At 41.2% G+C, this 18,204-nt stretch overlaps 1 protein-coding gene across 2 annotated transcripts in view; it reads left to right on the forward strand.

Moving 5' to 3' along the window:
• ACSS2 (acyl-CoA synthetase short chain family member 2) overlaps positions 1-18,204 on the forward strand; it is a 47,042-nt gene continuing 28,838 nt past the window's right edge. Inside the window, exons 1-2 of one of the 2 annotated variants that reach the window (XM_004746573.3) lie at positions 1-262; positions 6,307-6,502. In XM_004746573.3, coding sequence (XP_004746630.1) covers positions 85-262; positions 6,307-6,502 — 374 coding nt within the window. In that variant the 5' untranslated portion in view covers positions 1-84. The remainder of the gene's footprint in view (positions 263-6,306; positions 6,503-18,204) is intronic. The other variant, XM_004746574.3, reaches the window with a different exon arrangement.

Here is an 18,204-nt window from a genome sequence, read left to right on the forward strand (position 1 = left end):
CCCCGCCCCTCGGTCAGCTTATTTGCCCCGCCTGGGCGCCAGGAGCGACAGTGAAGGCTGCTCAGGCGCTCGGAACTTGACGCGATGGGGCTTCCGGAGGAGCGGGGCCGTTGCGGCAGCGGGAGCGCGGAGCGAGAAGAGGCTGGAGCCCGGAACCGGGTGCGGAGTTGGTCTCCGCCGCCCGAGGTCAGCCGTTCCGCGCACGTCCCGTCGCTGCAACGCTACCGCGAGCTGCACCGGCGCTCAGTGGAGCAACCGCGAGGTGAGGCCGGGCCCGGGAGGCCCTGGGCGGGGTCAGCGAGCAGAGAAGTGGGGGTTTCCAGATGAGTGAGAAATTGTGCGCGTGGCGTGGGGAACGAGGATTTCGTGAGGAGAGCGGGGTTCCTTGGCGGAGTTGAGGTTTCCCTAGGGAGGTTGAAGGGTCCGTGAAGAGATGGGGAGTGGAGACGGAAAAGGAGTTCCGGGAGTATATGGGCGTTCTATGGGGAGAAGGAGGGTTCCGTGTGGAGATGAGGGTTCCCTAAGAGTTGGAGAGTTCCTTGGGCGGTTTCGTGAGGAGATGGGGCTTCCTTAAGGATAGTGAAAGTTCCATGAGGAGAGTTCTTACGTGAAAGGATGGGTTCTCGGGAGGTGAAGGGGCACCTTGAGGGGAGGAGAGCTACAGAATTTTGTTCCCTTTCGCGCCAAGTCAACCGTTGCCTCCTGACACCTTCTATCCTGTGACTTAGTCTCCACTGTTGAGGGACAGTAACCGGTCTGGTTCCCATCCTGGGAAACCCCCCCCCCCCCAAATAAGTAACGGAGTCCCAGATCTGTTTTTCATGTTTCAGAAATCCCAGTGGAAATTACACAATGTAAGACTGAACAAGTCACTAAAATGCCTCTTTTTTTTTTTTTTTAAGGTTAGGCTGGGATTGTAATAACTCCGAAATTCTGATAAGAAATAAAGGTAGACAATTCTTTAGTAATGTGTAGGGAACATTCTTTGCTCTTGCCCTCAGTCTGCTTAAGGTGTCAAACTGTACCTGAGTTGGGAGGCAGCATTATGTTTGGCAGTGGATAAGCATGGGCAATGAATCAAACCCGCAAAAAACTAGATTTATATCTTTTTTAAAAAAAAATTATTTATTTGAGATAGAGAGTGAGAGAGAGCATGAAAAGGGAGAAGGTCAGAGGGAGAAGCAGATTCTCCACGGAGCTGGGAGCCCTATGTGGGACTGGATGCAGGAACTCCGAGGTCATGACCTGAGCTGGAGGCAGTCACTTAACCAACTGAGCCACCCAGGTGCCACCTCACTGCACGATCTTAAGCAAAGTTTTAAACCTGTCTGAGATTACTTTTCTTCATCTGTAAGATACAGCTAATAGTACTTGCTTCTAGGTTTGTGTGAGGTCTAAAGCGGGTGGTAAGTGTGCATTGTAGAGTCCCTGATGCACAATAGGCATTCAATAAATGGTGGTTAGTTTGATAACAGTAAGAATAACATGGACAAAGCGATTACTGAGTAATGCAAGACAGGACTAAATCAAGTGTAGAGTGGTTCATTGTTACAGGTAGTGTCCAAGTTTGAATCTTCAGACCTATTTTCCTTTCCCTTCCTTCTCTATATTTTTTCCCCATCATGACTTCATCTGTTTTACATCTATTTCTACAATAATAATGTCTGTATATTTAGCCCTGAGCCCAGGATCCCACTTACGCCCTGGTCCCAGATCTCATAGGTATATAGACCATTTTATTCACACACGTTGCTGTTATATCATATGTACCATGACTATGAGTGGGATTTACCAATTTTCCCTCCCAAACCTTCTCTCCCCTTAATTCTCTTATCCCTGTCAATGGTAGTATCCCAAACTAAATCTCTTTCATTATCCTCTCCTCTAATAAGATCCGTCAACATAGATCTTTTCTATCTATATATCTCATTCAAAATTATTTATTGCTTATTGAGCATAAATCCTGTTTGATTTGATGTAGAGACTGTTATCCCCATTATAAAAGGAAGAAAACTGAAATGTAGGGAGGTTAACTAACTTGGACAAGGTCACAAAAGCTACAAAGCAGTGGATCTGGGATTTGAACAAAGGTAGTCTTGATTACAGAATCTATACTCCTGATAGCTATACTCTTCCTCTTCCCTGACTCCACAGTCTGCCTTTCATCAAATTCTGTTAAATATTGTTTCAAGGGACACCTGGGTGGCTCAGTTAGTGAAGCTTCTGCCTTCAGCTCAGGTCGTGATTCCAGGTTTTTGGCATCGAGCCCCCTCATCCGTCTCCTTGCTCAGCAGAGAGCCTGCTTCTCCCTCTCCCTCTACTGCCGTTCTGCCTACTTGTTGTGTTCTATCTGTCAAATAAATAAGTTTTTTAAAATTTTCGAAAAAATTATTAAATACTCTTTCAGAATGTCTCTGATTACCTTTTCTTCCATTGCCACAGAACTTTTTAATTCAAGGAAGCAGCCCCGATTCCCTAGTCTCACCCACCTTCAATCTCTCTCATAGACTTATCTAAAATAAACACTATTAGATTGATATCCAAAATAAACTCTGCTTTCATATGTCATTTTATTTATTTATTTATTTTTAAGATTATTTTATTTATTTGACAGAGGTCACAAGTTGGCAGAGAGGCAGGCAGAGAGGGAGAGAGAGAGAGAGAGAGGAGGAAGCAGGCTTCCGGCTGAGCAGAGATCCAGATGTAGGGCTCCATCCCAGGACCCTGGGATCATGACCCGAACAGAAGGCAGAGGTTTTAAATCCACTGAGCCACCCAGGCGCCCCTCATACGTCATTTTTAAAACTTCCAGTAGTTCTCTCTTTCTTCTCATTTCAAATTACAATTCTGCTTTTCTGGATAACTAGCTTTTCTGGATAACTAGCTCCATCCACCTCTGTGTTCTTAACTTCCGCTATTCCCTACCACACCCTTTATTCTAAACAAGTCATTCTCATTGATATACTGGATACATAAAGGTTTCTTTCCCATTTTCTTGCCTTTGCCCATTTCCTTCTGCTCCTGTCTACCTAGTCAAACTCCACCAATTCTACGCAGCATTCCCTGATCATCTAGTCCATGATCATCTTTTAATCTTTTGAACAATTTCTGTACTTAGAATTTGTGTCAACAAAACTTTCAGATTTCAACACCGCTACCAAAACAAAACAAAACTAAGTGATAGTAAAACTCAGTTTTTTGCATCCTTCTTGATACATGTAAATGTGGTTCATACTTTTACATAATCTATGCCTACTCTTATCACTTAAAAATATTTTTGAATATTTACATGTACTTGATGTAGTTTTTTTTTTTTTAAAGGTTTTATTTATTTGACAGAGATCACAAGTAGGCAGGGAGGCAGGCAGAGAGAGAGTTGGGGGTGGTGGGAAGGCAGGCCCCCTGCCGAGCAGAGAGCCCGATGTGGGGCTTGATGTGGGGCTTGATGTGGGGCTTGATGTGGGGCTTGATGTGGGACTTGATCCCAGGACCCTGGGATCACGACCTGAGCCAAAGGCAGAGGCTTTAACCCGCTGAGCCACCCAGGCTCCCCTACTTGATGTAGTTTTAACAACAGATCTATTTTTTTTTTTAAAGATTTTATTTATTTATTTGACAGAGTTCACAAGTAGTCGGAGAGGCAGGCAGAGAGAGAGAGAGGGAAGCAGGCTCCCCGCTGAGCAGAGAGCCCGACACAGGCCTTGATCCGAGGACCCTGAGATCATGACCTGAGCCGAAGGCAGCGGCTTAACCCACTGAGCCACCCAGGCGCCCACAACAGATCTAATTTTGTATACTGGTTTCTAGCTGTGTGGCCCTCGGGAGAATTTCCTCTGTTCCCTGAGCTTTGGTTTTCTTATCTATAAAATTAGGATAATGTGTATTTCATAGGGCCATATAAAAATGTAATGAGGCCTTTTGCCTTATTGCATCCAAGAGAAAAAGATGAATCCCAGTAGCTCTCCTGGAGCCATCTTAGGAAGTTTGGTCAGGGTTCTCCTTGCTGCCTATGCTCAAAACATCATGCTCTGATTGGGCAACACAGCCTCAGTATGGGCTGCCAGTGTTTCCATCAATACACAAAGGATAGAAACTTCATTAAGTTGGATTAAGTAAGCTTCTTTGAAGGGGTCATCCAAGATACCTACCTTAACCGCAGATATTTTAATGCTAACTCATTTACATAAAATAAAAATCCTTCAATTATGAGTGTTTTAATATGAAAAAAAAAAAAGATTCAATGAGGGGACATGTCTGACTCAGTCAGTAGAGCCTGTGAGTCTTGATCTTGGGGTTTTGAGTTCAAGACCCACCTTGCATGTAGAGATTACTTAAAAAGAAAATCTTTTTGACAAAAAGATTCGGTGAGATTAGCCCAGTGCCCGGTACAGGAATGGCATTCACTAAAATACCACCTCCCATTTGCTCTCTTTAGTGGCTGTTTAGTCTTCTGTTATATTACTGCTAGTACTACTAGTTTTCATCAGGTTTTTTTTTAACTGTTGGGCTCTTGGGTTGTTTCCAATTTCACTGTTATAAATAGTGTTACTATAAACATGTCTTTAGCAATCACTTCATTTTTTCTTTGGCATTTTTTTTCTTATAGTGTGTTCTCCAAAATTGAGTTAGCAGATGAAAGGGTATAAAAAATTTTATGTCTCTTGTCAGTCATCGCCCTGGTATCCAGTAAGATTATGACAATTTCTTACAATGCCATTATCATATGAGTATCTCTTTTATAGTGCCACTCTGGCACTGGGTTTATCTTTTTATTTTTTAATCTTCCTTAGTTTTATAGGTACATAATGGCACCTTGGGAATGACTTAATTTGGATTTTTTTTTTTAAAGATTTTATTTATTTGCCAGAGACAGAGAGAGAGTACACACAAGCAGGCAGAGAGGCAAGCAGAGGCAGCAAGAGAAGCAGGCTTCCCGCTGAGCAAGGAGCCCAATGCGGGACTCCATCACAGGACCCTGGGATCATGACCTGAGCCGAAGGCAGCGGCTCAACCAACTGAGCCACCCAGGCGTCCCTAATTTGGATTTCTTGAACTGCTTGCAAGTTGTACATCATATAATTTAGCTTTCAGCTATATTCTGTCTTGCATGTTCAGAAGTATTTCATACGTTCGTCTTACCTTTCCAATTAGATTGTATAAACTGAATCATGTAACCTTGAGCAAGTCACTTTACCTTTATGAATTTGGTTTCTTATTGGTGAAATGAAGAGGTGATAATCTCTAAAGTGTTCCTTTCATTCTAAGAGTGTCTCTCCTTTCCTTTCTAGCTCCTGATCCTGTACTGACAATATCCTAAGTGCTCTGCAATTACATGTTTTACCTGTTGAATACGTTTTCTCTGGAATAGCCAGGGGAATATTTTAAGATTATTAATCTGATCATGTCGCTGTCCGTGAAATCCTACAATGGCTTTCCATTCCTCTTAGGATAAATATCAAATTCCTTATCATGCCTAGAAGGATTGCATGATCTGCCCATTTTATGCACCAATTCCTGCTATTCTTTCTCTTATTCTTAGTGCTTCAGCTTCAAGGAGTTCCTCTGAACCCATACCCTTGGTTCCTTTCTGTCCCATGGACCTCTGTTCCTGGCGGGGAAGTGGAGAAAAACTCTTACTCATCTTTCAAATTTTAGCAAAAATGTTTTCCTCAGGGCAATTCACTTCTTGATTTAGTAACTGTATAACCTAGGGCAAGTTATTTAACTCCTCTTAGCCTTGATTTAAATCAATGAAATGAGAATGAAAATGAAGTGTACCTCTCATGGCTGTGGTAAAGACTAAATAAGATAATACATATCAAGAGCTGAAAGTGACATTTGGCACATAGCAAGTAACACTTGGGCAAGATGCAGTAGGAGAAAGAGGTACTCATTAAATCATTGCTGAGAGTGAAGAAACAAATTAAAGACTATATCAGAAGACTCTGTAGGTAAAAGATTTCTTCCTTTCACTAATAAATTTGTTAAAAAAATTTACAGGTTAACCACAATATGCTAAGCATTGTGATAGCACTAGGTGGCTATGATTTGAATAAATGATGAAAAATGAAATGGCAGTTTTGAGGCAAGAAGGAAGGTATTTGAGTCAAAATTAGCTCATGGGAATAGGTGGGTTAAGAAAGTATCAGTGATAAGATTAGACAGGTAGACGAGGGATCTAGACCGTGGGTACTAGAGTACAGGGCAGAGAAGTTGTAAATTGTTCCTGTCATAGACTGGTAAACCATCTGAGAATAAATATGTCCGAGAATCTTAGTGATGTCTGGGCTTTCCTTTCTGTTGCAGAGTTTTGGGGAGACATTGCCAAGGAATTTTACTGGAAGTCCTCATGTCCTGGCCCATTCCTCCAGTACAATTTTGATGTAACTAAAGGAAAAATCTTCATTGAGTGGATGAAAGGAGCAACCACTAACATCTGCTACAACGTACTGGATCGAATTGTCCACGAGAAAAAACTTGGAGATAAAGTTGCTTTTTACTGGTAAAAACATCTATCTTGAAGTCTGTGACAGATAAAAAGTTACCCCTCACATTTATATAGTGTTTCATAGTTCACAGAGTACTTTAAAATCTATTAATTCATTTGATGCTTGCAACAACCTGGCAGAGTAGGTAAAGTATCATTAATTTAACCTCAGATGAGGAAAAATACCTCAAGTGAGTTAAATGACAGCCCAAAAATCGCTTAACTAGTATGTGACTGAACTGACATTCAGAACCAAGTGTCCTGATTTCTAGTCTAGTATTCTCGGCTTGTAGTGGGAGAGAAAAGAGGGGAGAGGGTATATGGAAGCAAACAGGACTGAGTATCATTCTTTCTCATTTTGCTTTGGGACGAAATGGATATTAAGTTTTTTGCTACCGGGACCACTGTTGTCATCACTATCTCTGCGTGAGCTATAGTACCTGTTGGTTCATAATCCTTTCTGGAGTTTCCCTGGTGTAATGTGAAACTGGCTCCCATTAACAGAGGGCAGGGGTAGGGGTGCCTGGATGGCTCAGTGGGTTAACTAGTATGTGACTGAACTGACATTCAGAACCAAGTGTCCTGATTTCTAGTCTAGTATTCTCGGCTTGTAGTGGGAGAGAAAAGAGGGGAGAGGGTATATGGAAGCAAACAGGACTGAGTATCATTCTTTCTCATTTTGCTTTGGGACGAAATGGATATTAAGTTTTTTGCTACCGGGACCACTGTTGTCATCACTATCTCTGCGTGAGCTATAGTACCTGTTGGTTCATAATCCTTTCTGGAGTTTCCCTGGTGTAATGTGAAACTGGCTCCCATTAACAGAGGGCAGGGGTAGGGGTGCCTGGATGGCTCAGTGGGTTAAGCCACTGCCTTCGGCTCAGGTCATGATCTCAGAATCTTGGGATCGAGCCCCACATCGGGCTCTCTGCTCAGCGGGGAGCCTGCTTCCTCCTCTCTCTCTGCCTGCCTCTCAGCCTGCTTGTGATCTCTCTCTGTCAAATAAAAAAATAAAATCTTTAAAAACAACAACAAAAAAAAACAGAGGGAAGGGGTAGACTGAAGAAAGAGGCAGGCCACTCCGGGTTGGTAGGTGGCAGTTTTAATAAGCAAAGAGAACTTACGTACTAAGCTTGTTTGGGGCAGTAGCAAGATGAATGGATCACTGCACGTGCCCTCCAAATCTTAAAAGTTTGTAAAGAGGTCCTAAGTGGACTTGGTACTGTGCAGGTATTTTCAATACTACATTGCAAGGCTGTGTCCTTGGAGTAGCCTCTGGGAGCATGAAAGGCAAGTGGAACCCACATTCCAAGGACATGGAAGGAGGTAAGAAGTCTCCAAGTGCCAAGGTCCAACTCATGGGTCAGTCAGGTAAATCAGCATTCACATCTTTTCGATGACATTCCCCAGTGGTGTCAGATACTATGCTCAAATGCTTAACAAATATCTTATTTGATAATCACAACAAGAATGCACTGTTTTCCTCAGTTTCCAGGTGTGAAAACAAATTCTAAGATGTTAAGTGACTTATCTGAAGCCATACAGCTAGTAAGAAGTAGGATTGACATTCAAACCCAGGTAGTACAGTTACAGAGTTTACACTCACAACTGTGACACTGTTATCCCTCTAATTCTTAACATTAGCTTTTCAGTAGCTTTGCAATATAGGTGAAGAACTGAGGCACAGAGAGTTGAAATAATGAAGAAAGTCATAGGGTAAATGAGTGGTATAGTTGGGATTCAAATCCAAGTCTGTGTGGCTCCTTGTTGATAACACTAAGTTATGCTGCCTCCCCAGTGGGAACTTTTTTTTTTTTAAGATTTATTTGAGGGATAGAATGTGCGCTAGCACAGGGTTGGAGAGGGTTTGCTGGGCAGAGAAGGAGGGAGAAACTTAAGCAGATACTGTGCTGAGCATGGAGCCTGATGTAGGGCTCGATCTCACAGCCCTGAGATCATGACCTGAGCTGCAGCCAAGAGTCAGTTGCTGCACCAACTGAGTCACCCAGGTGCCCCAACTTTTTTTTTTTTGTGGGCTCTACACTAGCAGAGCCTAACATGGGGCTTGAACTCATGACCCCAAGACCCAAGACCTGAGATCAAGAGTCAACTGCTTAACCTACCTATGCACCCGGGTGTCCCCCGCACAGTGGGTACTTTTCAAGACCTCCTCCTTCCAGCAACATAGCTTATAAGTGATATTACTATACTGACCCCAAATAGAACCTTTTTTTTTTTCAAGATTTTATTTATTTATTTGACAGAGATCACAAGCAGGCAGAGAGGCAGGCGGTGGGGGGGAGCAGGCTCCCTGCTGAGCAGAGAGCCCCCCAAATAGAACCTTGAAGTTCCAGTATTTGGGGTGTTGTCTCTGCCTCCATCCCTGAGTACTTTGAGAATTGATCTGTTTCTTTTTAAGTGAGCCAGTAGGAGCAGCTTGGATGTTTCATGGGAGAGTTCATTGGTACTTAGTCAAAATTTGCCCAGTTTGTTTGACGTATTGATAAGAGCTCTAATGTGAGCTCAACTCTGCTATTCATTAGCTATATAACACAGGCAAAGCATTTAACTCTCTGAGAGTCCATTTCCTCTTTCATAAAACGGGGATAATAATTTCACCTTTGTCCTTTCTCATTAGATTGTTATGAAAATCAAATGAGATGATGTTGTGAAAGCATTTATTTACTTACTGGAAAACACTGTACAAATGTGAGTGGTCTGTTCACATTGCCATTGCTCAGTTTGGGGTTACTTTGCCATCGAAACTCAGTCTTTACTGTCTGTTGGGACTTTCTTTAGCTCCTGTCCTGGAACTTTATGGCTTGAGCTCTGGCTGACACTGGGTTCACCTCCTAAGTTCCTTAGGTATCAGAAAATCTTTAAAGTGGGGCGCCTGGGTGGCTCAGTGGGTTAAGCCGCTGCCTTTGGCTCAGGTCATGATCTCAGGGTCCTGGGATCGAGTCTCGCATCGGGCTCTCTGCTCAGCGGGGAGCCTGCTTCCCTCTCTCTCTCTCTCTCTGCCTGCCTCTCCATCTACTTGTGACTTCTCTCTGTCAAATAAATAAATAAAATCTTAAAAAAAAAAAAAAAGAAAATCTTTAAAGATATGTAAAGAAGATGCTTGTGTCTAATGTTTCCTGGTTTGAAGTAGTTCAGGTGTGTGATGAAAGTCTGAGAAAACATAGGCCAGACTTGTTCAGGTACTGGAGATTGCTCCAGAATTCTGAAGCCCTTCCTTCTAGTTCCCCCACCATCCAGACCTGAACAGGATCTAGAGAGCTTTTCTTTCCACATTTGTAAAACAAGGGTAGTAGACTAGATCAGTGTTTTCTAAAGAATGCTTCAGAAACTACTCGTTACTAGAGATAATAGCAGGGATTTAATTCTTGAAACAAATGAGTCTGAGAAACACTATTTAATAAATTGCTTTTGTGTGATTTCTAGTGTGTGTTAACAGTAAAGCCTCCTAGAATTCCTACAGTAAAGATACCTGATTAATTTTTTTTTTTTTAAGATTTTATTTATTTGTCAGAGAGAAAGCGAGCGAGATCGAGCACAGGCAGACAGAGTGGAAGGCAGAGTCAGAGGGAGAAGCAGGCTCCCTGCGGAGCAAGGAGCCCGATGTGGGACTCGATCCCAGGACGCTGGGATCATGACCTGAGCCGAAGGCAGCTGCTTAACCAACTGAGCCACCCAGGCGTCCCACCTGATTAATTTTTTTAAACATGATATTACTCAATTTTACTCGAGCTCCACACACTTTTTGCAGCATGCTATTAATATTATAAGAAGCAGTATTCCATGGATACAAATTTGGGAAGCACTGGACTATATAATTTCTAAATTTGTATCTAGTACAAAATTCTGTAACTCCCACAACAAGACATCTTCACCCATTTTTACATTGGTCACTCAACCAACAAGAATTTTTAAAGATCTTGGATGGTCAGTATATTAATATATTACTTGGATGGTCATATATTAATATATTAAGGAAATAGGGGTAGAGGAATATGAGACAAGTACCACATGGGACATTATTATTCAGTTATTTTATGTTAATAATAAAGTAAAACCAAGCTATAAGTAAATCACATTTGTTATAAAAAAGTAAAGCACAAATAGGCCAGATATTTGGTTATTTCCCATTTTTTACCTCCACATTTTAAGTAATATGTTTATACTGCATACTTTAGAAAGCATGACTTCCTATTATGATAGATGAGAATTTGCTTTTTATATATTACTCCCACTTCTTTTTCTCATCTATCTAGCTGTGTTTTTTAGTTAATTTAAAACCAGTGTTTACGTAAGAGTAATATATTATGATTGCATTTCCTTATATGCATTTCCTTTTTTGTTTTTCTGAAGTTTAAAATTGCCTGCCAATTTTTACTTGCATTTGCCTTTATCATGTTCTCAATACTTTTCAAACTCTGTATCATATCATTTATTCTTTGAAGTCCTTCATTTCTTCTAAAATTTTGTTTTGGAGTCTGCCTTCTTCCTGCTCAAATTTTTACTAATTCCTTTTTTTAAAAAAGTTTTATTTATTTTTTTAAGAGAGAGAGAGAGAGAGAGAGCGCCTGCATGCACAGCGAGGGAAGGGGCAGAGGGACAGGAAGAATCCTGAAGCAGAGAGCCCAGATATGGGGCTTGATCCCAGAACCCTGAAATCATGACCTGATCCGAAATTGAGTCGGTTTCTTAACTGACTGAGACACTTAGGCACCCTTATTAATGCTTTTTAAAATGACATCTTTTCCATGATTTACTCCAGTTGATAAACAACTTAGGGTGCCACAATATGACTTTCTTTTCAACCTAAACTATGTCATTTATATAGCTCTAGTGGCATTAGCAAACCACATTCATAGCTCATTGCTTGTTTGGGGCATGCTCCGAAATAATGCACAGGGGAGATAGTGCTCTTAGAACCATATTAAGGAAGAATTTGTCCTTTTACTTTTGGCTTGACGCGTTGTAGATGTTCATGGAATAATAGTATTTTTAGAACTTGAAGTGATCATTTAGACTCCATCTAGGCCAATTCTTTTTACAGATGGATAGATTAAAGACACGGTTGGCTAAGTGATTTGCTTAAAGGTTATATACCTGGTTGGAGACAGAGTTGAGACCAGTCTCCAGATATCCCCACTCCTAGTCTGCTATTCTTTTCCTCACCGTATGATCCTACTTCATTATTCAAGTTGTCCAACACTAGGCTGTGATAGTTGAAAAGAGTAATTTGCTTATTAGTCAAATTAATTTGAATTAACCTTAAATTCATTTGCTTACAAATATGAGATAAAATGTGTTATCACGTGTTAATGGCCCAGATCTTGGTGTCATGGAATGGACATTCTCTTTGGAACACCAAATGGGCTTACATAAATCAGCTGCAAAGCAATAATGGGGCCCAAATTGCAAAGAGCCACTTACACAAAAAGTTCACAGATGGGAGAAAGCATGTAAAGAGGCAGTATGATAACAGGAGAATAAGTTTTGGTGTCTGGCTAACCTGAGTCCTCTTTCTGCCACTACATAGCTGTATGATTTTGTATAAATTATTTAATCTCTTTTAGCCTCAACTGTAAAATGTGGATAAAAGTTTCCATTTCATAGACTTATTGATTGAATAGTATAACAAACTGATGTGTCCAATTCTTGGCACATTGAAAGCACTCAATAAATATTAGCCATCATTACTATTATATTGGGACAGTGAGAAGACCAAATTTGTCTGGAGTGAAGAGTTCATAGAGGGAACAATTTATTCGTTCAATAAATACTTTTGTGAACTTGCTACATACCAGGAACTATTCTGAACAATATCCATACCTTCATGGAGGTTATATTTCAGCTTGAAGAGAGAGACAATAAATAAGCCGGTAAATATATAACAGGTAGTGATAAGTGCTATAGAAAACTACAGCATGGCATAAAGGAAAAGGGAATGGCAACAAAGAATGGGGGTTGATAAGGGAAGAACTGTCTGATAAAGGTGACATTTGAGCAGACATTTAGGAAGGAAATGGAGTCTGCCATGTGGATATTTGGGTTGGGAAGGAGAAATATTCCAAGTACACGGAAGAGCAAGTGCAAAAGCCCTGAGGTAGGAATGTGCTGCTGCTTGGCTAAAGACTAGCTGGGAAGTTAGTGGAGCTGAAGCAGTGTGAACTAGAAAAAGAGAGAATATTAGGAATAAGGTCAGCAGGACACTAGATCATGTAGAAGCTTGAAAGTCAATATAGGCTTTCAGGTTTTATTTATAGTGAAATAGGCAATCACTGGACTGAGCACAAAAATGATGATTTGATGTATTTAGAATCTTTCTGTCTTATGTATTGAGAATAGACAGAAGGAAAGAGTAGAAGCAGAGAGGACAATTAGGAAGCTATTTTGGAAATCAGATGAGCAAATGTTGGTGATTTAGACCATAGTAGTATCTTTTTTAAAAAGATTTTATTTATTTATTTGACAGAGAGAAGTCACAAGTAGACAGAGAGGCAGGCAGAGAGAGTGAGGGAAGCAGGCTCCCTGCTGAGCAGAGAGCCCGATTTGGGACTTGATCCTAGGACCCTGAGATCATGACCCAAGCCAAAGGCAGCGGCTTAACCCACTGAGCCACCCAGGCGCCCTAGACCATAGTGGTATCTTGAAGATGGTTAGAAGTGGTCAAAATCTGGATCTAGTTTGAGTGAAGAGCCCATGGAGTTTGCTGACTTGGATTGGATATGGGGAGTGAGACAAAGAGGAGTCAAGGTTATCTTCAACAGTAGATGAGGTCCAGGAATGGGAGATCTTGACTATTTTTTGGAGACCTGTGAAAGGATTATATGCAGGGGAATGATGTGGTCATAACTGGGTTTAAGAAGATTAATCTGGATACATATGAAAATAGGAGTGTGAAGCCAGATTGCTTGAAGTTTATTATCCAGGACAGAGGTACCTGAACTGGGTTACTGCTGGTGGGAATGGAATGGAAAGATGAAATTTTAAAGTAATTTGGAGAAAAGAAAAAATATAGGTAACTTCATGTGTTGGTGGAGAGATAAAGTTGAGAAGAGTCAATATTCCATTTACTCTATATAACATTTTACCTTTTTCAAAGACACATGCTCATCTGATCCAAAAGCTAAATTTGCCCTCTAAATAAGAGATTTCAACCTCTCTTGTACTTTCTTCCTCCTAGTGTGGCCTTAGAGGTGTTAGTAGGGGCTTAATGCATTTGTGTGAGAAGGTGATTGGTGACAAAAGTTACTAGAATAGGCATTCAGGGAGAGATAGTCAGTGAGGGATGTTAGGGGTAGTGCAAGGAGTAGGGACTGGCTAGTTGAAGAGACACTAGGGGACTGTAGAAGACTTAGCGGATTAATTAAAGGATTTGTGGGGAAAGGGGGAAAGAGTGGTTGATGGCTCTGATTCTGGCAGTTTATACTAACTGCTAAATCTCTAGGTTATTCCAGAAGAGGACCCCAGTCTTCAAAACACATGAAATTTAGTATAGTTTGTTCCTTCCACTGTTTGTTTTCAGTTGCCTCTAGCTGTCATCATCTCTGTGCCTTTTACTTCTCATCCTCTGCTGAATCATTGCCCTGTAGCCTTGGGCTATTATTAATTCTTCCTTAGAAACCAGAGCTTCTGAGAGGCAGGTGACTTTAGGAGTGACCTTTGGACAGAAACTGCTCTTAGAATCCCAAGTGTGCTCCCAAGTATGAATTCCAGAGTGTGATATTTAGAATTCTCCAGATACCTGTGAGGTATGTGTATGTGTCTTTGAGAAGGTGGGAAAGTGAGATAAGCCCATGTTCTGACAGGGAGAAGATTGTCAAGGTGATATGGAAAGCTAGATCCCAAAGTGTTTACTGTCCTAGCATTCATATGGAAGGGCTCTGTTAATTACCTAGGTCCATGTCCTGGAATTCCTTTCAGTGATATGGGAAGGGAAGGACTTTTTTGTCCTCCCTCTCTGTCTTCACTGGTTTCACAATGGTGTATTTACTAATTAAAATGTACATGGTATGGAAAAACACTTAAGAAAGAAGATGGCCTCAGACCATCTCTTCCCTTCTCTGGGCTTTCCCTTTTGGGGAGTGGTAGAGGATTAACTATAGATACTCTGCAAGGTCCTTCTTCTGCCTCTTATATAGTTCAGGAGTCTATGATTGTTTCTGAAGAGGAAGTGGTTTTTAGAAGTTCTGATGCAACCTATAGGGACTTTATGGTGACTCAGTAGGTGGGCTGGGTTTCTGTTTGAGATGGTGAAATAAAGGCAGGATTTCAGAAGGTTGGGGGTGAAAGGGCTGAGGTAGAGAGTCTGTACCCTTGCCTGGGGGCAGTACTAGTGCTGGTAGCATATACTTTCTGCCAGTGGAGGTATGTGAGGAAATAACTGTTGCTGGGAACAGGCTTTCTCCAGTTTGAATCAGGTAGGCAGATTGCGGAGGAGGGCAGCAGGATTCATGTTTAGGGTGAATCTCTAATCTGTTTCTTTCACTTCTCCCTGAGTTTCATGACCCTTAATGCCTGAAAGAATTCCCTGAAGTGGTAAAAATGAGACAAGTAGGCTGTATTGTCCAAGTCACTGGTCAGTTTTTAGAAGTAGGTGGGATATGAATAATAGATGTATATTATCATTTGTTATAGGTTAGTATATTATTATATATGCTAATATATGTGATACTAAGAATGTAATAAATGGAAACTGTCTTGAAGCCTGATTCAGTGTCCTGAGCTCCTGTCAACTTTCATCAGTTTGTGTCTAGGCGTGAATTCTTTTTTTTTTTTTTTTTTAAGATTTTATTTATTTATTTGACAGAGAGAAATTACAAGTACACTGAGAGTCAGGCAGAGAGAGAGAGAAGGAAGCAGGCTCCCCGCTGAGCAGAGAGCCCGATGCGGGACTCAATCCCAGGACCCTGAGATCATGACCCGAGCCGAAGGCAGCGGCTTAACCCACTGAGCCACCCAGGCGCCCTAGGCGTGAATTCTTACACCAGTGTGTTTAGTAAACAATGAGGAGAATGGCTTTAGGTAATGCCCTTCCCTGAGCTTTCTTTTTCCCACCTGTAAACTGTAGGGGATGAACAGGATACTTGTTGAAGTTACTTCTAGCACTGACCTTTAGAATTGCTGTCCCATATGTGGGAAACTGCAGTGACAGGGCAACTGGGAGAAGTTGGAGGTAAGGTAGGAACCCAGTGGTGACTTCTTGTCTCTTAAAGGTAGCAGATAGTCAGATGGGAGCATGCATGGGCTCTTGCTTTAGGGTACAAACTCTAAGTACAGAAGGCATGGAGATGAGGATGGGCCTTCCTTTTTGGTTTTGGTTTGAGAGAAACTGGGCACTGAAAATGATCCTCAGTGTCTGATACCTTAAACCTCTGAGAATTTGAGATTCTTAGTTCTAATCCTTTGAGGTCATTTATTTATTTTTTAATTTTTAAAAGATTTTACTTATTTATTTGAGAGAGAGCGAACAAAAACGGGGAGGAGCAGAGGGAAAGCGAGAAGGGGACTCCTGCCTGAGCAGGGAACCCCACATAGGGCTTGATCCTGGGATTCCAGGATCATGACCCAAGCCAAAGGTGGATGCTTAACCGATTGAGTCCCCTGAGTGTGCCCCTCCTTTGAGGTCATTTAATCCACTTCCTAAACAAAGCAGGAATTGTAGCCCCAATATCTCCATCCCCAACAATCTCCATGTATGATCATTCTGATTTTGGAACACTACCAAGACCACAGAGTTCATTCACTATCTGTCCCATTGTTGGGCATCTCTGCTACAAAGTTCTTAGATATATTCCCTCACTATAACTTTCTCTCCTCTTCCTTTGGTTTTCCTTCTGTTTTCTAGGGCTACATAAAATAATCCTATTTTGTGATATTTGAAGGCAGTTATTATATCCCTTTGCTAGGCTGAATATGGAATTATAAAAATTTAAATCTAGAAGATGTCTTGAAGATCATCTAATTCAGTAATTTTCAATGTTTTTAAGGCATTAGAATCCTTTCGTTCAAATAAAAATTGTATGTGTAGTGATTAACAACAGTAGGCTTTGGACTCTGCCTGGATTTCGATCCTTATTTTATCTAATACTTCTTAGTTGGACAAGTTGCGTCCCTTTTAATTTTTTATTTTTTAAAGACTATTTATTTGAGAGAGCATATGGGCAGGGGAAGAACAGAGGGAGAAGGAGAAACAGACTCCCCACTGAGCAGGGAGCCCCAACATAGGACTCTATCCCAGTACCCTGAGATCATGACCTGAGCCAAAGGCAGCTGCCCAACCAACTGAGTCACCCAAATTCTCTGCCTCACCTCTTTAAACCTCAATTATTTTCCTATCTATAAATGGGAATAATAACAGTTTCTATGACATAGATTATTGTGAGGAATAGTTAGAATAATCTGTATAAAGGGCTTACTGCTTGGTAAACTGTGTGTTAGCTATTTTTATCATTATTACCAAGAGCCCTATACCTGAAACAGGCAAGAGCAGAGTTAATCTGGTTGAAACATGAACGAGAAGACCAGAACCACATTCTTTTGGCTTCTTCACCAGGTCACTGTCACTGAGGTCCCTGTAAGGTATATATGTGGAACATCTAGCGATTTGTAAAGCTCTGTTTGAAAACCCCTAATCTGATCTAGTGTTCTTATTTTATGGATGAGGTAATACCGAGTCCACATTCCCAGATTTCTTATATGATGTGGTTTCCTGAACAACTCCTTTATCAACCATCTCAGTCTCCTCTGGATACACTATAGTTGGTCAGTATCTCTAATGAAGTATTCTAGCTATGTTAGCTATGGTCTGCCTTGGGCAGGGAACTATTACCATTCTTTGTTCTAACTTTACATATCTAAGATTACATTAGTTCCATTGACAGCCATACTCTACCATCCAACTTACAATCTCCTACAATACCTAAGACTTTTCTATTTATTCTAATGATAAACTGTCTCCTTTATACTTTACTTATATGTTCATCCCCCCCCCCTTTTTTTTGAACCTGGTTATGGTTTACAACACTGTTTAACAGATGAGGAACTTGAGGCTTAGAGAGTGGAAGTGATATGTATGGCCAGTCACATTGCAATTGTAACTTGTTCTGGACAGAACACTTATATTCTCTGTTGTAGCACTATGCTTATTTACATAGCCTTTGCTTCTTTGACAGTTTTCTACTTGTGGTGAGTCAGGCCTCAATTTGCCATTTGTCTATCCAGTAGTTTATTTTGAGGTTTTAGGGCTAGCTTTAGAAATGTTGACTACAATTTATAATTTATAAGGCTAAAGACATTAAAGGGCAAACCTCAAAGAAATAACATCCTTTCCTCAGCTGAGATGTGCTCATTTATCCACTTATCAAACAATTTTCTACTGGATATCTACCATATGTAGTCTGCACACTACCTTGAGAGTAGTGGATGAGGGGCATGGGGCGAAGGCAAAGGGACAGTAAGCAGGCACCGGCAGTAGTTCAAGAAAAATATAAAAATGGAGATAAGGGTAGAGGTTATGAAAAGTGGTCAGATTTTGGAATATTTTGAAGGCAGAGCCAGTAGGATTTGCTGATGAACTTGATGAGTGGTCAGGAGCTGGGTTTGTCACAAAACCTATGTGGCTCCATGGAGACCCTCTAGGAAATCGCCTCAATCAAGAGCTGAAACTGATTAGCAAGTGTGGGCTCTGGAACAAATGTGAGGTC

Source organism: Mustela putorius, unplaced genomic scaffold (genome assembly GCF_011764305.1).
Source record: "Mustela putorius furo isolate JIRA1106 unplaced genomic scaffold, ASM1176430v1.1 tig00000743_pilon_pilon_pilon, whole genome shotgun sequence".
NCBI classification, from domain to species: domain Eukaryota; kingdom Metazoa; phylum Chordata; class Mammalia; order Carnivora; family Mustelidae; genus Mustela; species Mustela putorius.